The sequence below is a fragment of the Tachyglossus aculeatus genome, chromosome 4, assembly GCF_015852505.1.
Source record: "Tachyglossus aculeatus isolate mTacAcu1 chromosome 4, mTacAcu1.pri, whole genome shotgun sequence".
NCBI lineage: Eukaryota > Metazoa > Chordata > Mammalia > Monotremata > Tachyglossidae > Tachyglossus > Tachyglossus aculeatus.
In genome coordinates this window covers 95,984,888-96,009,736 of record NC_052069.1, presented here as the reverse complement: position 1 = coordinate 96,009,736, position 24,849 = coordinate 95,984,888, and the positions used below count along the sequence as shown (strand labels likewise).

General features: G+C 44.9%; 1 protein-coding gene across 1 annotated transcript in view; it reads left to right on the top strand.

The window, feature by feature from the left end:
• The window catches only part of CPNE3 (copine 3), a 63,011-nt gene that overhangs the window by 669 nt on the left and 37,493 nt on the right, over nucleotides 1-24,849 (top strand). Inside the window, exons 2-4 of the mRNA XM_038745250.1 lie at nucleotides 17,675-17,809; nucleotides 18,786-18,965; nucleotides 21,988-22,062. Of these exons, the coding sequence (XP_038601178.1) occupies nucleotides 17,678-17,809; nucleotides 18,786-18,965; nucleotides 21,988-22,062 (387 nt within the window). The 5' untranslated portion in view covers nucleotides 17,675-17,677. The remainder of the gene's footprint in view (nucleotides 1-17,674; nucleotides 17,810-18,785; nucleotides 18,966-21,987; nucleotides 22,063-24,849) is intronic.

Sequence of the window (24,849 nt, the reverse complement as noted above, 5' to 3'; positions counted from 1 at the left end):
TGCGGATGGAGGGTATTCCAGGCCCGGGGGGTGACGTGGGCCGGGGGTCGATGGCGGGACAGGCGAGAACGGTGTACAGTGAGGAGATTAGAGGCAGAGGAGCGGAGGGTGCGGGCTGGGCTGGAGAAGGAGAGAAGGGAGGTGAGGCAAGAGGGGGCGAGGTGATGGACAGCCTTGAAGCCGGGGGTGAGGAGTTTCTGCCTGATGCGCAGATGGATTGGTAGCCATTGGAGATTTTACTAAGCGCTTGGGAAGTAAAAGTTGGCAACCTATAGAGACAGTCCCTACCCAACAGTGGGCTCACAGTCTAGAAGGGGGAGACAGAGAACAAAACCAAACATATCAACAAAATAAAATAAATAAAATGAATAGAATAGATACGTACAAGATCGGTCTGCGCCCCCCAGCCCTTCAATCAATCGTATTTATTGAGCGCTTACTGTGTGCAGAGCACTGGACTAAGCGCTTGGGAAGTACAAGTTGGCAACATATAGAGACCGTCCCTACCCAACAGTGGGCTCACAGTCTAGAAGGGGGAGACAGAGTACAAAACCAAACATATCAACAAAATAAAATAAATAGAATAGATATGTACAAGATCGGTCTGTGCCCCCCCCCCCCCATCCTTCAATCAATCGTATTTATTGAGTGCTTACTGTGTGCAGAGCACTGTACTAAACACTTGGGAAGTACAAGTTGGCAACATATAGAGACAGTCCCTACCCAACAGTGGGCTCACGGTCTAGAAGGGGGAGACAGAGAACAAAACCAAACATATCAATAAAATAAAATAAATAGAATAGATATGTACAAGATCGGTCTGCGCCCCCAGCCCTTGCCCCTCTCCCGGCCTGTGCTACCCTGCCGCCCAGTGGCCCTGCGGGCTGCTGTAAAATGGGGATGGGGATGTGAGCCCCCCGTGGGACAACCTGATCACCTTGTAACCTCCCCAGCGCTTAGAACAGTGCTTTGCACACAGTAAATGCTTAACAAATACCATCATTATTATTACAAGTCGGCAACATATAGATACAGTCCCTCCCCAACAACGGGCTCACAATTATTATTATTATTACTGTGTGCAGGGCACTGTGGTAAGCTGCGCCCAGCTGCCCACCACTGGGGCTCCATCCCAGGCTGCAAGGGAGCCTGCTGGGTTTGGCCTCGCTCTTCATCGCCGAGTTATAGTAATCATAATAATAATAATAATAGTGGTATTTGTTGAGCGCTTACTATGTGCCAAGCCCTGTCCGTAGCGCTGGGGGAGATACAGGGTAATCAGGTTGGCCCACGTGGGGCTCACAGTCTTCATCCCCATTTTCCAGATGAGGGAACTGAGGCACAGAGAAGTGAAGTGACTTGCCCAAGGTCACACAGCAGACAAGTGGCAGAGCCGGGATTAGAACCCATGACCTCTGACTCAGAAGCCTGGCTCTTTCCACTGAGCCACTCTCCCCAAGCGCTTATCACAGTGCTCTGCACACAGTAATAATAATAATAATTGTGAGCCCGTTGTTGGGGAGGGACCATATCTATATGTTGCTGACTTGTAATAATAATAATGATGGTATTTGTTAAGCGTTTACTGTGTGCAAAGCACTGTTCTAAGCGTTGGGGAGGTTACAAGGTGAGCAGGTTGTCCCACGGGGGGCTCACAGTTTTAATCCCCATTTTACAGATGAGGTCACTGAGGCACAGAGAAGTTAAGTGACCTGCCTAAAGTCACACAGCTGAGAGTTGGCGGAGCGGAATTTGAACCCATGACCTCTGACTACAAAGCCCGTGCTCTTTTCCACTGAGCCCCATTCCTTGTACTTCCCAAGCACTTAGTCCAGTGCTCTGCACACAGCAAGTGCTCAATAATTATGATTGAATGAATGAATAATGGTATTTGTTAATCGCTTACTATGTGCAAAGCACTGTTCTAAGCGCTGGGGGAATACAAGGTGATCAGGTTGTCCCACATAATAATAATAATGTTGGTATTCGTTAAGTGCTTACTATGTGCCAAGCACTGTTTTAAGCGCTGGAGTAGATACAAGGTAATCAGGTTGTCCCAAGTAGGGCTCACAGTCTTAATCCCCAATTTACAGGTGAGAGAACTGAGGCACAGAGAAGTCAAGTGACTTGCCCAAAGTCACACAGCCGACAAGCGGCAGAGCAAGGATTAGAACCCATGACCTCTGACTCCCAAGCCCAGGCTCTTTCCACTGTCAGGATACGATTAAATGAATGAATGAAAGAGATTTAATTGCTGTTGCCCCTCCCCTCCCCAATCCCAGCTCCATCACCTGTCTGCTGTGTGATCTTGGACAAGTCCCTTCATTTCTCTGGGCCTCAGTCACTTCATCTGGAAAATGGGGACTGAGACCGTGAGCTCCACGTGGGACAGGGACCGCATCCAAGCCCATCTGTTTGAATAATAATAGTAGTAATAATAATGGTATTTAAGTGCTTACTATGTGCCAAGCACTGTTCTAAATTCTGGTGTGGATACAAGGTAATCAGGTTGTCCCACATAGGAATCACAGTCTTAATCCCCATTTTACAGATGAGGGAACTGAGGCGCAGAGAAGTTAATGACTTGCCCAAAGTCACACAGCTGACAAGTCTGTCCGAATTAGAACCCATGACCTCTGACTCCCAAGCCCAGGCTCTTTGAACTAAGCAGCGCTTAATAGTCATCATCATCATAATGATGGTACTTGTTAAGCGCTTAATATGAGCCAAGCACTGTACTAGGTGCTGGGGTAGATACAAGGTAATCAAGTTGGACCCAGTCCCTGTTCCACCTGGGGCGCACAGTCTTGTGCCTGGCACATAGTAACCAATTAACAAATACCACTATTAACTATTATTATCATTGTTATTATTACCTCCGCCCCCTCAGTGTCGGCCCCCATCTGCACATCTTCAAGTGATCCTCATAACTGTCTACCCGCTGTGTTGTATCGTACTCTCCCAAGTGCTTAGTACACTGCTCCAAACACAGTAAGCGCTCACTCAATACCATTGATGGATTGATAACCTGTACCTACCCCAGTGCTTAGTACAGCGTTTGGTGCATATTAAATGCTTAACAGATTTCCAGAATTATCATCATTGTTATTGTCACTGTTCTCTCATGGTAGCATTGTAGTGCACTAAAACTCCCCGCTGAGGGTGCCCAGAGACCCCCACTAAAGGATCCTGTGGCACTGCCACAAACATCTGAATGGGGCAAGCGCTTCGTACAGTGCTCTGCACACATTAAGCGCTCAAAAAAATGATCAACCCCAGAACATTTCCAGAAAGCCTAACTTGATTACCAGGTTAGAATCCCCTAACTCCAGCCCCATCTAATAGTCATCTTACTCTTAGTCTCTCAGTATGGGAGTCTAAAAGACGCATATGCCAATCATATGGGGACTGCCACTGAGGCGGCAGAGTTAGTGTTGAGGGCAGGGCAGAGCCAGCAGCCAAAGCTGATAGTAATAATTGTGGTATTTAAGCACTTGCTATTTTCCATATACTCTACTAAGCACTGGGGTGGATACAAGCAAACCGGGTTGATCACAGTCCCTGTCCCGTGTAGGGCTCATGGTCTCAGTCCCCATTTTACAGATGGGGTAACTGAGGCACAGAGAAATAAAATGACTTGCCCAAGGCCACCCAGCAGACAAATGGAGGAGTTGGGATTAGAACCCACGACCTGACTCCAGGCCCGTACTCTATCCTATTTCACCCCTTGCAGCCTGAAATGCCTCCCAAGCACTTAGTACAGTGCTCTGCAAACAGTAAGTGCTCAATAAATATGGTTGAATGAATGGAATGGAGCCAAACTGTCAATCTCTGAGAGACTCGTTACCATTGTTTGATCCATCCTTCCCTCTGGTCCAGGCCGCTGCCTGCCCGTTTCCTTCTTTGTAGTGTAAGCTCCTTCTGGGCAGGCAATGTGGCTCTTCCTTATTTTGTTGTTATTTTGTTGTTTTGTTCCTAGTGCAGTGCATTGTGCCACGTGAGTGCTCAATAAATACCACATTTTTGAAGTTTGTCCTGTAGTGACTCTGTTTGCCAGGAGCAGAATGTTCAGCCTCCCTTTCCTTCCTGCTGCTGTCACTCAGTCAGTTGTATTTATTGAGCTCTTACTGTGTGCGGAACATAGTAGTACACACTTGGGAGAGTATAATGTAGCAATAACCATATTCCCTGCTCACAGTGCTCTTACAATCTAGTACAATGCTCCGCGTGCAGAAAGTGCTCAATAAATACAATTGATGGATTGATTACTTGCAACTTCCCCTAAGCACACCAGAAGGGGAAAGAGAGAGAAATTCAAATCAGTCTGCTTGGCCACTTGAGAGCAGCTCAGGTAAAGATGAGTTGGGGGAATATGCATTTTTAAAATGAATTAATGGATTTTATTAATCCAATTAAGGAAATGGAGAATACCATGGTAGAAATGCAAATATAGCAATTGTATCGACAAAGGATTTTAGGGTTCTATGGCTGTCCACAGTTTAATATATTTTCTCAAAGTACTTTTGGGGACTTAGTCTTATGAAATTGGTAATAAAATTCAGTAGGCACTCCAGTACAAACCAGTTACTGCAGTTAACAGATTCATAATAACACTGGCATTTATTAGGTGCTTGCAATACACTAAACACTATGTAAGCCCTGGGGGAGGTACAAGATATGTAGATCGGACATATGGGGCTCACATTCCAAGAGGTGGCTTTGAAAGGTATTTAAAATCCATTCTGATAGTGAGGAAGAGTACAGTATAATCTCTGCTTACAGTATAGCGGGAGAGACAGATATTAAAATCATGGCCCACGTCATCCCCCTGGCCTGGAATGCCCTCCCTCCCAACATCCACCAAGCTAGCTCTCTTCCTCCCTTCAAGGCCCTACTAAGAGCTCACCTCCTCCAGGAGGCCTTCCCAGACTGAGCCCCCTCCTTCCTCTCCCCCTCGTCCCCCTCTCCATCCTCCCATCTTACCTCCTTCCCTTCCCCTCAACACCTGTATATATGTATATATGTTTGTACATATTTATCACTCTATTTTACTTGTACATATCTATTCTATTTATTTTATTTTGTTAATATGTTTGGTTTTGTTCTCTGTCTCCCCCTTCTAGACTGTGAGCCCACTGTTGGGTAGGGACTGTCTCAATATGTTGCCAACTTGTACTTCCCAAGTGCTTAGTACAGTGCTCTGCACACAGTAAGTGCTCAATAAATGCGATTGATTTACAGGATGTGTACATCGGTTCTGTGTGGATGGGGTGAGCAACTGAGTGGTTAGGAGGTGAGGCTAAGTGCATTGCTGAGGCAGTAAGGAGGGAGCCTAGAGTGGGGGAATGAGAGCTGAGTCAGGGAAGGCCTCTTGGAGGAGGTGTGGTTTAGTAGGGCTTTGAAGATAGGGAGAGTGCTGGCCGGTCAGCTATGTAGGGGGAGTCGGTTCCAGGCAGGAGGGGCGAGTGTTAACTAGGGGTTAATGGTTGGCAGTAGAGGAGCCATGTGTGCAGGGAGTGAAGATAAGTAAGGGGGAGAGAGCTGATTGACTGCTGCAGAGCCGGTGGTGAGGAATTGAAAAAGTTTAAATGACTTGCCTAAAGTCACACAGCAAAGCAAGTCAGAGGCTCAGCCAGAGCAGAACCTGGGTCCCCTGACTTCCAGGTTCATGCTCTTTTCACTAGCCCATGCTGCCTCCCCAGTATTAATCCTGTTTTTCCTTCCTCAAAAGGAGAAAAATGCCGATTGTGCTCATGCCAGCACAAGCATTTTGAAATCACCTGTTACTCAAGGTGTGATGGTGGTTTAGGGGGTGGAGATAGGTAGGAGGAGCCTGGGGGAAAGTTCCCAAGTTCCTGGAAGCAGGTAAAACTCTGCGTAAACTTCAGGTGAACAAAACTAGCCTTTTGTGGTGGTTACATTTTCTTTACCTAGGGTTTGGGATACTGCTGGGTTTCCATTAGAAATGAGGGTTTTCTGTTCAAAGGTGATGTTACTAACATTGAATTTTGTCTGTAGATATACATAGATATGTATATACAGATTGAGAAGCAGTGTGGCCTAGTGGATAGAGCAAGACTGAACTCCTTGTCTTCCCTCCCAAACCCTGCCCTCTCCCTGACTTTCCCATCTTTGTTGACGGCACTACCATCATTCCCGTCTCACAAGACCGCAACCTTGGTGTCATCCTCGACTCCGCTCTCTCATTCACCCCTCACATCCAAGCCGTCACCAAAACCTGCCGGTCTCAGCTCTGCAACATTGCCAAGATCCGCCCTTTCCTCTCCATCCAAACCGCTACCCTGCTCGTTCAAGCTCTCATCCTATCCCGTCTGGACTACTGCATCAGCCTTCTCTCTGATCTCCCATCCTCGTGTCTCTCTCCCCACTTCAATCCGTACTTCATGCTGCTGCCTGGATTGTCTTTGTCCAGAAATGCTCTGGGCACATTACTCCCCTCCTCAAAAATCTCCAGTGGCTACCAATCAATCTGTGCATCAGGCAGAAACTCCTTACCCTAGGCTTCAAGGCTCTTCATCACCTCGCCCCCTCCTACCTCACCTCCCTTCTCTCCTTCTACAGCCCAGCCCGCACCCTCCACTCCTCTGCCGCTAATCTCCTCACCGTACCTCGTTCTCGCCTGTCCCGCCATCGACCCCCGACCCACATCATCCCCTGGGCCTGGAATGCCCTCCCTCTGCCCATCCGCCAAGCTAGCTCTCTTCCTCCCTTCAAGGCCCTACTGAGAGCTCACCCCTCCAGGAGGCCTTCCCAGACTGAGCCCCTTCCCTCCTCTCCCCCTCGTCCCCCTCTCCATCCCCCCATCTTACCTCCTTCCCTTCCCCACAGCACCTGTATATATGTATATGTTTGTACGTATTTATTACTCTATTTATTTATTTATTTTACTTGTACATATCTATTCTGTTTATTTTATTTTGTTAGTATGTTTGGTTTTGTTCTCTGTCTCCCCCTTCTAGACTGTGAGCCCACTGTTGGGTAGGGACTGTCTCTATATGTTGCCAACTTGTGCTTCCCAAGCGCTTAGTACAGTGCTCTGCGCACAGTAAGTGCTTAATAAATACGATTGATTGATCGATTGATTGATCTGGGTTCTAATCCTGACACCGCCACTTGTCTGCTGTGGGTCGTAGGGCAAGTCATGTCACTTCTCTGTGCCTCAGTTACCTCTTCTGTAAAATGGGGATTAAGACTGTGAGCCCTATGCGGGACAGGGACTGTGTCCAACCTGATTAGCTTGTATCTACCCCAGGGCTTAGTACAGTGCCTGGTGCATAATAAGGGCTTAACAAATTTTGTATATATGTGTGTGTGTGTGTGTATACTGACCCCCCAGTGTCATTGATCTCACTGCAAATGTAAGTTTTGCCCTAGCTTTGTTTAGCATTTATTCGCAGGCTAAGACAATGGTTTTGTATGTAAAATTAGTAAAATTTGATATATAAGATGCTAAGCAGTAGTAAAATAAAGATTGAAGTTATGTAAAGAAATATAGCCGTTATAACTTAGAGCCCTTTATCTGCAGTGTTTTTACTGTACAGTGGGAGAGGTAGAGAGGGAAAGGGTTCTTTCAGGGGCAGAGAGAGAGTGGAGAAAGGGTTAGACGGAGGAAGGAGTTAAGAGGGTTGGGAAACCATTCTTCACCATTCTCTTCTGCCACAATCCCTGCTCAGCAGAGGTATTCTAGATCTGCATATGAATGAGTGTCTCTAGTGGGCATGGGAACACATAGTCCCAGCAACCTTAGCAGTTCCCATCATTCACAGTCCCAAGATGGGCCTGAACAACTAGAGTGAACATGGAGGCTGTAGCAGTGAAGGTCACGGCTGGTACAGAGAGGAGGAAGAAGGAGAGACTGGGTGGGCAACCACCCCTGTCATCTCCACCTTCTCTTCTTCCTGTCTACCTTTTCCCCTGTCCTCTTGCAAGTATTTTGCTATTGGACTCACAGAGTCACCTTCCACCATCCAGGCTGAAGGCAGGTGGAACTTGACAATTAGTGGAACTTGACAATTAGTGGCCTCTTCTTTTAGAGCCAACTTAAAAAGCAATATGTAAAGTGCTGCAGAGTTTTTAGGGTGATAGCCTACTTTCGATCATGAAAATTTGGAGGGAGGTATGCGCAAACTGAAGACAAGCGAAATGTCTTAGGATTTCTAAAGAGTAGCTAAACAAAGATTCTTTAGAATCAGGAAAGGTGGGCAATGTTTTCAGGTGCATTTGAACCCTGACATTGTTCAAGGCGCTTCAGAGATCCGGTACCACAAAGGTGCAGGCTCTGTCCCCAAGTGTTTAAAATCTAAATAATAATAATAATTATTATTATTATTATATTTGTTAAATGCTTACTATGTGCCAAACTCTGTTCTGAGCACTGGGAGAGATACAAGGAAATCAGGTTGACCCACGTAGGGGGTCACAGTCTTAATCCCCATTTTTCAAATGGGGTAACTGAGGCACAGAGAAGTTAAGTGGTTTGACCAAGTTCACACAGCAGACAAGTGGCCTTTTAGACTGTGAGCCCACTGTTGGGTAGGGACTGTCTCTATATGTTGCCAACTTGTACTTCTCAAGCGCTTAGTACAGTGCTCTGCACACAGTAAGCGCTCAATAAATACGATTGATGATGATGAAGTGGCGGTGATGGGATTAGAACCCACGTCCTCTGACTGTCAAGCCCGTGCTCTTTCCACTAAACCACTATACCACACTCCTTCTAAAGGACTGATAATGAATTATCTGGAGAGTCACTGCTGGCCAGTGAGGGGGCTTTGCATAAGGGACTTCAGTCCAATAGGAACTAAATGAGTAATTGCTATTTATTTGTAGCTTGGGGTACATTGTAAAATTGGTGAGATGAGTACTTTGATCTGCTGAAGGAAGGTGCTGTGTAAACAGTGGGTAAAGAGTTATAATACTCCTTAAAGGTAGGACAATAAAGCTTTTGTAGGTGAGTTGAGATCAAGGGTATTCTAGAAATTAAATCAATCAAGGCTTACTGTGTGTAGTTCACTGTACTAAGTACTTGGGAGAGTACAGTGTAATAGATATGCTAGACATGTTCCCTCCCCACAAGGAGTTTAGAGTCCAGAGAGGGAGGATTAAATTAAAGATGCTGAGACTACAATCCGCCAAAATAGGTACTAATGGCGGAATAAAATAAAGATTATGAGATAAATCAGTTTTATTTATTGAGTGCATACAGTGTACTGAGCACTGTACTTAGTACTTGGAATAGTACAGTATAGCAGAGTTGGTAGACATGCTCTTTGTTATAACGAGTGTACAGTTAGAGGGATAAATAGTAAATATTTCTCTGGAAGCAACTTGATTATCGTAGCTCACCTAACTTGATACTGGAGAACTTGGGCCAAGGACTCTTGTTTGTGGAATGTGAAATTTGTCTCATCGTTTTTGTCAGGGGAGTGTTGGGTTTGAGAGAGAATTAGGTGAAGCATGTGCATCCCTTGGACACGTTCTGGCATGTTAAAAAGAACATGTTCTGACTGGAAAACTTCTTTCTCTGTGGTGAAGTCAATAGCTGACTTTAATAGTTTGTTTCATGCTTGTCTACTAATGAAGCTACAAAAGGCCTGGCTTTTGAAAATTGCGTGAAGACTACCTGTTCATCTGTGGTTCAGACAGGCAGATGGAAGGAGTGAATTTTAACAAGGAAGGAGGGAAATTTATGAAAACTGAGTGGAAGATGAGAGAAAAGAAGGTAGAGATTTTCCAGGGTTCCCATTTTGGAGCTGAAGTCTCACCTCTGGGAATCTTATAATTTTGAGCTCAGAGGATCAATCAATCAATCGTATTTATTAAGCGCTTACTGTGTGCAGAGCACTGTACTAAGCGCTTGGGAAGTACAAGTTGGCAATATATAGAGACGGTCCCTCCCCAACAGTGGGCTCACATGTTTCCTTTGAATATTACTACCTAACACCTCATTGGAGGCTTCCTTCATATTTGCAGCATTAGGTCCCATGTGAAGAGTAACCTGTTAAACAAGTTTTCAGTATAGCATTTTGCCTATTTCTCATAACATATGATTATCTGAAGGATTTGGTTAATTCTCAAACCTTTTACCCTTGTATGTGTGGCATGTCACCACACCATATTTTAAGACAGATATTGCAAGGACACTTTGGGTGCACCAGAAACAAAGCAAAAGCCAGCTTCCTGGCCAATGTCAAGACTTCCCTGACTTCTCAGGGGGTTTTTTGTTTGTTTTTTTGTGGTATTTGTTACAGCTTATTATGTGTCAAACACTGTTCTAAGCTCTGGCTTAGAGATAAGTTTACCAGAATGGACACAGCCCCTGTCCCACATGGGGCTCACATTTTGAGTCCTCATTTTGTAGTTGAGGAAACTGAGGCACAAGTCACACAGTAGGCAACTGGTGGTACCAGGTTTAGAGCCCAGATCCCATAGTGGCCAGTCCTGGGCTGTTTCCACTAGGCCACCCTGCTTCCTTCGCTGCTGCATGTTGTCTGTGGTGCTGTGTCAGTCAACATCCACAAGGTGTATTGGGTGCTTTTGTGAGAATGTGTAATGACCTGAATGGAAGGTGTGTAGGAAGCAGGTGGGTAATAAGAATAGTGTGGGCAGGTAATGTGTCTACCAACTCTGTTATAGTTTAGTCTCCCAAGCACTTAGTACAGGACTCTGTACTCAGTAAGCTTTCAATAAGTGCAGTTGGTTGATTGAGTGATTGGTTTGAGTTAAGCATTTACTGTGTGCCAAGCACTGTAATAATAATTGTGGTATTTAAGTGCTTACCATGTGCCAAGCACTGTATTAAGCGCTGGGGTAGACACGAGGTAATCAGGTCCCACCTGGGGCTTACAGTTTATGTACAAGGGAGAACAGGTAGCGAATTCCCATTTTGCCGATGAGGGTACCGAGGCACAGAGGAGTGAATTGGCTTGCCTAAGGTCACACAGCAGGTATGTGGCGGAGCCAGAATTAAAACCTAGGTCCTCTGATTCCCGGGCTTGTGCTCTTTCCATCAGGCCATGCTATTCCTCACTGTACTAAGCACTGGGATCAATACAATAACTTGTGGCCAGGGAATATGCCTGTTGATTGTTATATTGTATTCTCCCAAGTGCTTAGTATAGTGCTTTGCACAGTAAGGGCTTATTAATATGATTGAATGAATGAATGCAATCAGATTGGATGCAGTCCCCGTCCTGTGTGGTGCTCCTGTTCTGTGGGAGGGAGAACAGATAGGGACACTGAACTCTTGCAACCTTAGTTGTCAGAGAGACTTAGGTACCGCAGTGGCCATGGACTCTGGATTGTAGGCTGCTGAAAAGGGCAAGTCAGGACAGGGAGGCAAGTGCTGATTCTTGGTAGTCACCTCTCCTGAGCTGATATTTCCAAAGTGTTTCACTTCTTCACACCCCTGACCCTGTAAAGTCACTCTGCAGCAAAAGGTGGTTTCTCTGTGTGTGTGTGTGTGTGTGTGTGTGTGTGTGTGTGTGTGTAATTGATGACAACAAAATCATTGAATTAGTTGTATTTTTTTAACTGGCATTTAAGTGCTTACTGTGTGCTAAGCTCTGGGGTAGATAAGAGGAAATAAGGTCAGACACAGGCCATGTCCCACATGGGGCTCACAGGTCTTCATCCCATTTTACAGATGAGGAACTGAGGCCCAGAGAAGGGAAGTGACTTGCCAAGGTTACACAGCTGACAAGTGGCTGAGCCAGAATTAGAATCCAGGTCCTTCTGACTCCCAGGCCCGTGCTCTATCCACTAGGCAACACTGTCTCTCATTAATGTATAATGGGATCTTTTATATATGAAACTGGAGGCAAACCCTTTCTGGGAAATTTGAGCATGTTAGTTCCTCTAGGGATTGCATTAATTTGCAAAATAATTAGGTACATCAGGGCATGTTTTTGTATTCACCTAAAGGAATTCTGCTGCCTCCATCAGTCAATCAATGGTACTTACTGTGTGCAGAGCCCTGTATTAAGCGGTTGGAAGAGTACAGTACCACAGAGTAGTAGACATGTTCCCTCCCCACAAGATGCTTACAGTGTAGAAGATTCATTCATTCTTTGTCGTGTTTATTGAGCGCTTACAGTGTGCAGAGCACTGTACTAAGCACTTGGGAAGTACAGGATGGCAACATACGGTCCCTACCCAACAACGGGCTCACAGTCTAGAAGGGGGATACAGACAACAAAACAAAACATGTAGACAGGACAATCAGCATCATTATGCAGGTTTACTGAATCCCTGCTGCTGCTGAGCCCTGAGCCAGGGACCGAAGACATTACAATAACTCTGCTCGATTGAGGAGTTTATAGTAATCCTAAGGAAAGGCTGACATTGGTGGGCCATGCCGGTACTCTCCTGGTCTCAGGTTCTCTGGACAGTTGAAAAATGCTTACAGCACTCCCTGAAAAAATGTTCTCAGCATTCTATCTGGTGCTTTAATCAGTGGTATTTATTGAGAAATTACTGTGTGCAGAGCATGGTACTAAGCACTTTGGAAGACTACACTAGATGAAGACACTAGAGTTAGTTGCCACTCCCTGCCCTCATGGATCTTACAAGCTAGTGGCAGGGGAGACAGACATTAAAATTCAACCACCAACTTGCTGACAGCTTCCTGCTTTTGGGAGACGCTTCTCAACAACACCCATGGTGGCGGCTACAGCAGAGTATATTCCCATTGCTGGGTAGGGATTGTCTCCATCTGTTGCCGAATTGTACTTTCCAAGCACTTAGTACAGTGCTCTGCACACAGTAAGCGCTTAATAAATACGATTGAATGAATATACGAGACTCCTGGGAATTTACAATGGAAGCAAAACGTGGTCTCTCTCCTCGAGGAGTTTGCAGTTTAGTGGTGGTGGTGGTGGTTCATGTGATAGGAGAGAAATAGGCCCTAAGCAGCACAGGGCTCTGCAGATAATGGAAACAGCTATACTACGTACATGTCCAGATACCTACCTGCCCCATGGAGACTCTTGGCTCAAGGGAGGCCCAGCATCGGTAATCCTTGTGCACAATGTACATTCCTTCCCCTCCCAAAGAAATCCTGAGATGGGGGTGAAATTGCCTTTGGGTGGACTCCTTCCAGTGGTATTCCTTCTATTGCCCAAGTTTTCTGCTGGGGAGACAGCCTGGTGAGATTGTCACTGATTGGGGTTAGCTAGGTAGGTTTCATACCAATCTGCCTTCACTCCGATGATTTTTGATCGTTACATTAGTTTTAATTTTGGCTGAGTGCCATCACCAGTTAGAATTTCCAGCCAACCAATCAGTCACTTAGTTGTCTTTATTGAGCATTTACTGTCTGCAGAGCAGGGCACTTTAGTGCTTGGGGAAAATACAATATAACCAGTACAATATAATATAACCCCTTTCCCTTTGTTGCTCTTGCACCACTAACCGACAGCCTTGGATCACTGTCTGCCTCCTTCGCGCTTATGCTTGAGCTGCTGAACGCTACTGGCAAAAGTCTAAACACCAAGCTGACCTTGTACACTTCAAATTTATCTTTTGCTGCCTTAACTCTGCCCTCTCCTCTGCCAGGTGAAACTATTTTTCTTCCCTTATTGACACCCATGCTCATCACTCTTGTCAGCTGTTCCAGACATTTAACTCCCTCCTCGGGCCCCCTGCACATCCCCCTCCTCCATCCCTCACCCCCACTGATCTGGCCACCTACTTCATTAGGAAAATTAATACCATCATATCTGAGCTCCCCATAGTCACCCCTTCCCCTTCTCCATCCCCCGCCCCTGCTCTCAACCCTCTCCTCTACTTTCCCATCCTTTTCAGCCAAATCTTCAGATGAGATCTCCTCCCTCCTCTCAAGCGCCACCCCATCCACCTGTGCTTCGGACCCCATTCCCTCTCATCTTATAAAAACTCTCACCCTTTCCTCCTCCCCTCCTTAACTTCCATCTTCAACTGCTCACTCTACAATGGTTTCTTCCCCTCTGCCTTCAAACATCCCCATGTCTCTCCCATCCTAAAAAAACACTTCCTTGACCCCACTGCCCCTTCCAGTTATTGCTCTATCTCCCTCCTACCCTTCCTTTCCAAACTCCTAGAAAGAGTTGTCTACATTTGCTGCCTTGAATTCCTCAACTCCAACTCTCTCCTAGAACCCCTCCAATCTGGCTTCCGTCCCCTACACTCCACCAAAACTGCCCTCTCAAAGGTCATCACTGACCTCCTTCTTGCCAAATCCAATGGCTCCTACTCTATCCTAATCCTCCTCGACCTCTCAGCTGCCTTTGACACTGTGGACCATCCCCTTCTCCTCAACACGGTATCCAACCTTGGCTTCACAGACTCCATCTTCTCCTGGTTCTCCTCTTATCTCTCTGGCTGTATGTTCTCAGTCTCCTTCGTGGGCTCCTCCTCCCCCTCCCATCCCCTTACTGTAGTGGTTCCTCAAGGATCAGTTCTTGGTCCCCTTCTGTTCTCCAGCTATACTCACTCCCTTGGTGAACTCATTCGCTCCCATGGCTTCAACTATCATCTCTACCTAGACAACACCCAAATCTACATCTCCACCCCTGTTCTCTCTCCCTCCCTCCAGGCTCATATCTCCTCCTGCCTTCAGGACATTTCCACCTGGATGTCCACCCACAACCTAAATCTCAACATGTCCAAGACTGAGCTCCTTATCTTCCCTCACAAACCCTGTCCTCTCCCTGACTTTCCTGTTACTGTGGACAGCTCTATCATCCTTCCTGTGTAACAGGCCTGCAACCTTGGTGTCATCCTTGACTCTGCTCTCTCTCATTCACCCCACACATCCAAACATTACCAAAACCTGTCGGTCTCACCAGCACAACATCGCCAAGATCTGCCCTTTCCTCTCCATCCATACTGCTACCTTATTGGTTCAGTTTCTCATCCTATCCCAATTGGATTACTGCATTGTCCTCCTTTCTGATCTCCCATCCTCCTGTCTTTCCCTGCTTCAGTCTATTCTTCATTCTGTTGCCTGGATTATCTTTCTATTGAAACGCTCTGGGCATGTCACTTCCCTCCTCAAAAATCTACAGTAGTTGCCTATCAACCTTCTCATGAAGCAAAAACTCCTCACTCTCAGCTTCAAAGCTCTCCCATCACCTCTTCCCCTCCTACCTCAACTCCCTCCTCTCCTTCTACAGCCCAGCCCACACCCTCCGCTCCTCTACCTCTAACCTCCTCGCTGTGCCTCATTCTTGCCTGTCCCGCCGTCGACCCCTGGCCCACATCCTACCTGTGGCCTGGAATGCCCTCCCTCCGCACATCCGCCAAACTAGCTCTCTTCCTCCCTTCAAATCCCTACTGAGGGCTCACCTCCTCCAGGAGGCCTTCCCAGACTGAGCCCCCCCTTTTCCTCTCTTCCTCCTCCCCTCCCCATCGCCCCCACTCCCTCCTTCTGCCTTGTTCCTTTCTCCTCCCCACAACACTTGTGTATATTTGTACATATTACTCTATTTTATTAAAGATGTGTTTATAGCTACAATTCTATTTATTCTGATGGTATTGACACTGTCTGCTTGTTTTGTTTTGTTGTCTGTCTCCCCTTTCTAGACTGTAGGCCTGTTGTTGGGTAGGGACTGTCTCTATATGTTGCCGATTTGTAGTTCCCAAGCGCTTAGTACAGTGCTCTACACACAGTAAGTGCTCAATAAATACAGTTGAATAAGTGAATGAATGAACCATATGAGAGAACTCATTGTAGGATATCAATGAAGGATTTGGCATTTCCTCATAACAGTGCCATCCCCTCCTAAGAGTAATCGCATTAACGCAGCAAAGGAAGGTCTACATTTTTGCAATGTAGAAAGGACTGTTGCTGGTTATTGCCTGTTCAGCCTCACCCACATAGCTGTCTCTAAAATTCACCATCAGGAATGTCAAATCCAAGGACCGAATGTGGTGGTGCTTTAGGGTTGAAGTGGAGTAAGATGAGGCTGAAAGTGTATGAAAGGCTCACCACCTTTAGCAAATATGAAACCAAGCGAGTGTAGAAAATGAGAGTTTTTGTGGCCCCCAGGCTGATTAAGGTAGCTTGATTCAGTCTGTGTAAGTAACCCTCCCATGTCCAAGTTGTAGCTGGCTAAATTTAACTGCTACCGTTTGGAGTGGCCTACCGAATTTAAGGTACAAATGGAATTAAAGTTGTTCACATTGTGTCCATCTACAAAATGATTTCATTAAGGATTAAAATTGGGTCCTGCTTTCTAGGGAATTTCAAACTTATACTAGGTGCTTTACTAGGTTTTGTCTGGTAAAAGTTGGTTGGTTTTAGCTATTAACATATGGAACCCTTGCAAAATCTTGAAAATAAAGACAATGACAAAGTTTCTTACTCATTAAAAAAAAATTCAAAACAGATGGGTAAACCATGTTTTGCATTTGTCCATTGGGATCAAAGGCCAAAAGATTCTTTCCTGTTCCAAGTCTGGAACATACAGCATGGAACTGACCATGAAAAAAGCCAGCAGTTTCCAGGTGAATGTCTGAAAGTAATAATAATAATGGTATTAAATGCTTACTATGTGCCAAGCACTGTTCTAAGCACTGAGGTAGATACAAGGTAATCAGGTTGTCCCACATGGGGCTCACCGTCTTAATCCCCATTTTACAGATGAGGTAACTAAGGCACAGAGAAGCTAAGTGACTTGCCCAAGGTCACACAGCTGACAAGTGGCAGAGCCGGGATTAGAACCTGTGATCTCTGACTCCCTAGCCTGGGATCTTTCCACTGAGCCATGCTGCTTCTCTAGCCTAATACCAGCTTCTGAGTGCAGGGGAAGGTGGGTTAAAGTTGGGCTGTGCAGGTTTCATGCGCAGTGCATATATGAGGACAGACAAAAGAACCTTTAAGTTTCGGGTTAAAAAACCCCAAAACTAAAAATAAAGCAAGTCATCAGTCCACAAAGAGGTCAATTAGGGTCACAGGTCAAACATTTATGTCCAAAAATAGCCTGAAATCTGCTCCTGGACACAAGGGAAACGGTGTCTAGTTGGGTTGCTCTGACCCACCAAGGAAAGCAGTATCCAAGCACAGTAGAAAGAATACAGCACGGGCCTGGGGGTCGATTCTTTCACTTGTCTGCTGTGTGATCTTGGGCAGGTCATTTCACTTTTCTGGGCCCCAGTTCCCTCATCTGTAAAATGGGGATTGAGACTGTGTTCCCCATGTGGGACAGGAATTGTGTCCAACCCTATTTGCATGCATCACCCCAGTGCTTAGTACAGTGCCTGGCACATAGTAAGCACTTAAATACCACAATTATTATTAATTATTATTGTTTGGCTGCACTGACCCCCATATTTTCTGAATGCATACAGGACAGCAGATAAACACTGAAAAATGTACGCTGATGTAGAATGGTATTGGAGAAGTGTTGTTTCTACTACTAACTTTAGTGGTATTTTTCACTTAGACAAAAGCCTGCTTTTTTTCCCCATCAAAGAAATACAGGTTAAGCTGGCATTTCCTTCCTGGATACCGAAAGTAAGACTGCTGTAATTGCCTTTCACAGGCTATTCTGATCCTATTCCGATAATCTGGTAGAAAGCTAATGAGCTATAAGAGTTCACTTGTTTCTTGGAGAAGATTATCTAAACATGCCATTTCATTGTTTTGGATGTTTTCTTTCCACCTGCTGCACAGCAAATGGCGGCACAATGTGTGACAAAAGTGGAGCTGAACATCTCCTGTAACAACCTCCTGGATAAAGATGTAGGTTCCAAATCTGACCCTCTGTGTGTCCTGCTCTTCAACACAAGTGGACAGCAGTGGTATGAGGTAACAGTTTAAAAACACTTTTTGCGCAAAGGGAAGTGCAACTGCATGGGAAGTGCCTGAGTTATTGCCAAAGATTAAGAAATGATGCAATATCAAATATTTGGTTCTCAGTGTTTTATGCTGTGTTGTTTATATTATTCAGAGACCCATTCAAAAACCCCAATTAGAATGTGGAGATTGTTTTCTTAAACATAAATTTGTTAGCTGCAAAAGTTACAGCCGTAGGTTCAATATTCACATTCAGTCCATCATTGGTATTTATTACTGTGTGCAGAGCACTGTATTAAGTGATTGGGAAAGAGAGTACAATTCACAGAGTTGGTGGACATATTCCCTGCCCACAAAAAGTTTACAGTCTAGAGGAGAAGACAGATATTAAAATACATTTTGGGTAGGCACCTAAGTGCTGTGGGGCTGAGGGTAAGATGAATATCAAGTGCTTAAAGGGTACAAATCCAAGTGCATAGGTGATATAAAAGGGAGATGGAGTAGGGGGAAATGAGGGCTTAGTCTGGGAAGACCTCTGGGAGGAGGTGTGATTTTAATAATTCTTTGAAGGTGGGAGAGTGGTGGTCTGTCAGATATATGAAATGGGGAGGATTTCCAGGCCAGAGGGAGGCCATGAACAAAGGGTTGGTGGTGAGGTAGATGAGAATAAGGTATAGTGAGTAGTTTGGCATTAGAGGGGCTAATTGAGTGGCTGGGTTGTAGTAAGAAATCAGTGCGGTAAGAGAGGAAGGGGAAAGATGATTGAATGCTTGAAAGCTGATTGTAAGGACTTTTTGGCAACCACTGGAGGTTCTTAACGATTGGGGAGATGTAGACTCATTTTTTTTTCCTTAGAAAAATGATCCAGGCAGCAGAGTGAAGCAAGGACTGTAGAAGGGAGAGACAGGAGGCAGGGGGGGTCAGCGAGGAAGGGCTTTTTAATCAATCGACTACCTATCCATCTACATAGTCTTTTCTGTCTTTACAGGTCAACCGCACAGAAAGGATTAAGAATTGTTTGAACCCCCAGTTTTCTAAGACATTTTTAATTGACTACTATTTCGAGGTGGTTCAGAAGCTGAAATTTGGGATTTATGACATTGATAATAAAACCATTGATTTAAATGACGATGATTTCTTGGGTGAATTTGAGTGCACACTGGGACAAGTAAGTATAATTAGAAACTGCACACTATTTCTCCATCATTCCAGGTATGTTTTAAAAAATATAGAGAAGCAACGTGGCCTAGTGGCAAGAGCACAGGCTTGGGAGTCAGAGGACGTGGGTTCTAATCCCGGCTCTGACACTTGTCTGCTATATGACCTTGGGCAAGTCACTTAACTTCTCTGTGCCTCAGTTCCCTCATCTGTAAAAAGGGGATTGTCTGTGAGCCCCATGTGGAATGGACTGTCTCCAACCTGATTATCTTGTATCTGCCCAATGTTTAACACAGTGCCTGGACCAAAGTAAGCGCTTAACAAATACCATAAAAAAAGAAAAATTCCTGCCTTGCTCCAGCTTCTAAGAAAAGAATCTTATAAAAGACATTGTGCCAGGAAAGACCTTAGGCCATCACTTGAGGACTGGAATTCATTTAAATTGTGGAGCAATGACTTAAAAGGCCCTTCCTTGGGCAATTACAGAAAGAAATTTCAGGGTTCTGGCAGACCACCCTCAAAACTTATGTCTGGGCAAGGAGCCTGAGGACTGGGAGGTAGCATGGCCTAATGGCAAGAGTGTGCATCCGGGAGTCAGGAGAACTGGATTCTATTCCTCGGTCTGCAGGTAGTCTACCGTGTGACCTTGGGGCATGTCATTACCTCTCTAGCCTCACTTCTCTTATCTCTAAAATGGAGCTAAAACAATCGCTCACCCTACTTCATAAATTGTAAACCCTGTTTGGAGCAGGCACTGTATCTGATCCAATTATCAGTGTTTGGCATATGACAAATTCCTATTATTATTATTATTTTTAGAAGTGTGGGGCCTCCCAAGCAAACTGAAGTGTGCAGAAGCTACTGTCCTTAAGAGATACTGAGCCTTGTAGAAGCAGCATGACTTAGTGGGTAGAGTACGGGCCTGGGAATCAGAAGATCATGGGTTCTAATCCGCGCTCTGCCACTTGTCTGCTCTGTGACCTTGAGCAAGTCACTTACCTTCTCTGTGCTTAAGTTCCCTCTTCTCGAAAATTGAAGATTAAGATGGTGATCCCTATGTGGGACAAGGACTATATCCCATGCTATTATCTTATATCTACCCTAGTGCTTAGAACAGTGCTTGGCACATAATAACTGCTTAACAAATACCATTATTATTATTATTATTATTAAAGGTACATCCAGTAGTTTCTCTGAATGTGTACTATAGCCATCACACTAGCTGGGATTTCCTACCTCGGTCAATCATATTTATTCATTCATGCATTCAATCATATTTGTTGAGTGCTTACTGTATGCAGAGCACTGTACTAAGTGCTTGGGAGAATACAGTGTAACAAAGTTAATAGACATGTCCACAAGAAACATATTCCCTGCCCACAAGGATCTTAACAGTCTAGAGGGGAGACCAACATTAAAATAAAATATAGATGTGTACTTAAGTGCTGCAGGGATGAGGGTGGGATATAGATCCAAGTGTGTAAATATTGCAAAAGGAGAGGGAGTAGGGGAAATGGGGACTTAGGAAAGGCCTCTTGGAGGAGATGTGATTTTCATAAAGCTTTGAAGGTGGTCTGTCAGGTGTGAAGGGGAAGAGAATTCCAGCCCAGAGACAGGATGTGGGCAAGGGGTTAGTGGTGAGATAGATGAAAATGAGGCACAGTGAGAAGGTTGAAGTTAGCTTGCTGAATTTTAGTAGGAGTGATTGAGTGCTCTAAAGTGATTGTAAGGAGTTTGATGCAGAGGTGGATGGGCACCCACTGGAGGTTCTTAAGGAGTGAGGAGATGTGGACTGAACTTTTTTTTTTTTAATGATCCAAGCAGCACAATGAAGGGCTGACTAGAGTGGGGAGAGACGGGAGGCAGGGTGATCAGGAAGAAGGGAGATTCAGGAGTCAAAGTGGGATAGAAAAAGTGCTTGGAACAACACAATAGCAAGACCAAAAATAGGGCCTTATAGCCAGCTTTAGCTGGTTCCTGCCTTTTTATGGCCTGGCCAGGCAGGGTTCTAAAGGAGGCATGTTATGTCTGCTTGGAAGTACAATGGAAAATTCTTCTCTTTGAGGACAAAGAGGAGCAACAAATGTCTGCCCAATTTTTGCCATTAAAAAGATGTTTTTTCAGTAACCAAGGTTGGTCTTGATTAAGATAGCACTGGGTCTTTCCAATGGAGGCAACAAATTAGAACCAACCACCTCATGTTGCCAGTGTACAACAGCCCAAGGCTTTCACTAAGGACCTTTCATTTGGCTCTGCTTCTTTATCTATAGATCTTAGTGGTTTCAAAATCTATATTAGCAGTAGCACATTGCAGAAATGTAATTTAAAGAAGTTTTAGGAATTTTACTGGCATTCAATTTTGTGAACTGTATACTCAAGGATATCTTTTGGGAGCTTTGACCTTAGAGACAGGGTAAATTAGTGAACCCAGATATTTCTGGTCTCTCAACTGTTTAATTTCCACTCTGCTAAATTTAGACATTTTCTTTAAAAATTTGTGAGATTAAGTTTTGAGGCTCAAAGATAAATCAGCCTTCAATTTTTTCAAGGAAAGTGGATTGAGATGTCTACTTTGTAACAGACGATTTTTTTCAGAATTCTGGGATAATAAGTCAACTAATGAAATTTCTTGAGTGACAGCTGAGCTGAAAGCACTCAGCGTTTGACCGTTGTCATTGTAGGAGTATATGCAGTGATATCCTCCTAATACTGTTCCCTTTTCTATGGTTTGAATCACGTTGTTTAAAATTTCAAGTTGGAAAAATTGAATTACAGAATTGTTTTAGGCGTCCCTATTTTGCTTGAAGCAGTTAGAGCTTATTTTATGATTTGTATGTGAGCTAAGATCTGGCCCTCATTTTCCGTATTTGAATTTGTGGTGTGTTAGCATGTATCTGCTTAAATAATCTCTTCTGAAAACTGTATCTGATGAACGTTTCTTGTGTGCGGTAAGTATATCAGCAAGTAACTTGTGTAATAATTTTCTTCTCAGAATGAAACATTTCTTCATCTTAATATTTTCATTTTGGTAGATTGTCTCCAGTAAGAAGCTAACCCGACCACTGGTCCTCAAAAATGGCAGGCCCGCAGGAAAAGGGAGCATCACGGTAAGAAATGAGACCCGGGTTTTTCAGTCTGCCACATACTTTATTGATAAAGCGTGGCTCAGTGGAAAGAGCCTGGGCTTGGGAGTCAGAGGATGTGGGTTCTAATTCCACCTCCTCCACTTGTCTGCTGTGTGACCTTGGACAAGTCACTTCACTTCTCTGTGCATTACCTCATCTGCAAAATGGGGATTAAGACTGTGAGCCTCAAGTGGGACAACCTGATTACCTTGTATCTACCCCAGGGTTTAGAACAGTGCTTGCCACATAGTAAGCGCTTAACAAATACCATCATTATTATTACTATAGGAGAAGCAGCACGGCTCAGTGGAAAGAGCATGGGCTTTGGAGTCAGAGGTCATGGGTTCAAATCCCAGCTCCACCAATTGTCAGCTGTGTGACTTTGGGCAAGCCACTTAACTTCTCTGTGCCTCAGTTACCTCATCTGTAAAATGGGGATTAAGACTGTGAGCCCCCTGTGGGACAACCTGATCATCTTGTAACTACCCCAGTGCTTAGAACAGTGCTTTGCACATAGTAAGCACTTAATAAATGCCATCATTCAATTGAATTAATTAAAAATTGAAACCATCAGGTATGATCTCCTTAAAATCTCCCCTGCTCCTCTCCAGTCTCTCCCTCTTCTTGCCCCTTCTTTGACTCTCCCTTCTTTACCAGGAGTATCTCAGGAAGAGATCTTCCTCTTTCCCTTGTGCCTCCAGCCCCAGTCCTTCACACATTATTAAAACACTTGTCACCTCCCTTTTCCCCTTCCTGATCTCCCTCTTCAACTGTTCACTTTTCAATGGCTTCTTCCCCACTGCTTTCAAACATGCTCGTATATTGCCCATCCTAAAAAAAAATGTTTCCTTGACCCCATGGCTCCCTTCAGTTACCACCTCATCTCCCTCCTACCATTCTTCTTCGAACTCCTTGTGAGATCATTCTGAGCAGGAAATATCACTGTTTATTGTTGTATTGTACTTTCCCAAGCACTTAGTACAGTGCTCTGCACACAGTAAGCCCGCAATAAATACGATTGAATGAATGAATGAGTTGTCTACCCCTGTTGCCTCCAATTTGTCTCCTTTACCTTGACAGCTCCACCCCCCTCCACGCCTATCCCATCTGGCTTCTGCCCCCCTCCACTCCACAGAAATGGCCCTCTTTAAGGTCATCAGTGACCTCCTTTTTCGCTCAGTCTAATGGCCTCTACCCAATCCAACTTCTCCTTGACCTCTGATCTGCCTTTGACACCAGGGACCACTCTCTTCTCTGGGAAATGTTATCCAATCTTGGCTGTACTGACATTGTCCTCTCTTCCTTGAGAAGCGGCTTGGCTCTTTGGAAGGAGCGTGGGCTTTGGAGTCAGAGGTCATGGGTTCTAATTCGGGCTCTACCACTTGTCAGCTGTGAAATTTTGGGCAAGTCACATAACTTCTCTGTGCCTCACCTCATCTTTAAAATGGGGATTAAGACTGTGAGCCCCACATAGGACAACCTGATCACCTTGTATCCCTGCAGAGCTTAGAACAGTGCTTAGCCCATAGTAAACACTTAACAAATACCACTATTATTTTTATTATTCCTATCCTGGTTCACCTCTTACAACTCTGACTTTTCCATCTCAGTCTTTCACAGGCTCCTCCTCTGCATCCCACTTTATAACTATGGGAGTCCTCAAGGCTCAGTCCTGAGCCCCCTTCTAGTCTCTGTCTATACCTACTTCCTCCCTAAACCCCCATCCCCTCACCTCTCCCACCCCTTACACCTAATGACCTGGCCACCTACTTTATTGAGAAAATTGAAACTATGAGGCATGAGCTCTTAAAATCTCTGCTGCCCCTTCCCAGTCCCTCCCCTCTCCTCAAGAGGAGATCTCCTGCCTTCTCTCAAAATCCACCCCTTCCACCTGCGCATCCAGCCTCAATCCTTGGAAAACTCATTCACTCACATGGTTTCAACTGTCATCTCAATGCTGATGACATCCAAATCTACATCTCCAGACCTGATCTGTCGTCCTCTCTGCGGTCTTACATTTTCTCCTGCCTTCAAGACATCTGTACTTGGATGTCCTGCCATCACCTCAAACTTAACATGTTCAAAACAGAACTCCTTATCTTTCTACTCAAACCCTGTCCTCCCCCTGACTTTTCCATCACTGTAGACTGAGCCCCTTCCTTCCTCTCCCCCTCATCCCCCTCTCCATCCCCCCCATCTTACCTCCTTCCCTTCCCCACAGCAGCTGTATATATGTATATATGTTTGTACATATTTTTTACTCTATTTTATTTGTACATATCTATTCTATTTATTTTATTTTGTTAGTATGTTTGGTTTTGTTCTCTGTCTCCCCCTTTTAGACTGTGAGCCCACTGTTGGGTAGGGACTGTCTCTATATGTTGCCAATTTGTACTTCCCAAGCGCTTAGTACAGTGCTCTGCACATAGTAAGCGCTCAATAAATATGATTGATGATGATGATGTAGACAGCACCACCATCCTATTTGTCTTACAGGCCTGTAACCTAGGTATTATCCTTGACTACTCTCTCTCGTTCCACCCACATATTCAAGCCATCATTAAATCCTGTCCATTCTACCTTCACAATGTCACCAAAATCCTCCCCTTTCTCTCCATCTAAACAGCTACCACTTTAATGCAAGCACTTATCCTATCCTGCTTTGATTATTGTATCATCCTTCTTGCTGACCTCCCTGCCTCCTGTCTCTCCCCACTCCAGTCCATACTCCTTTCTGCTGCCTAGATCATTTTCCTTCAAAAACGTTCA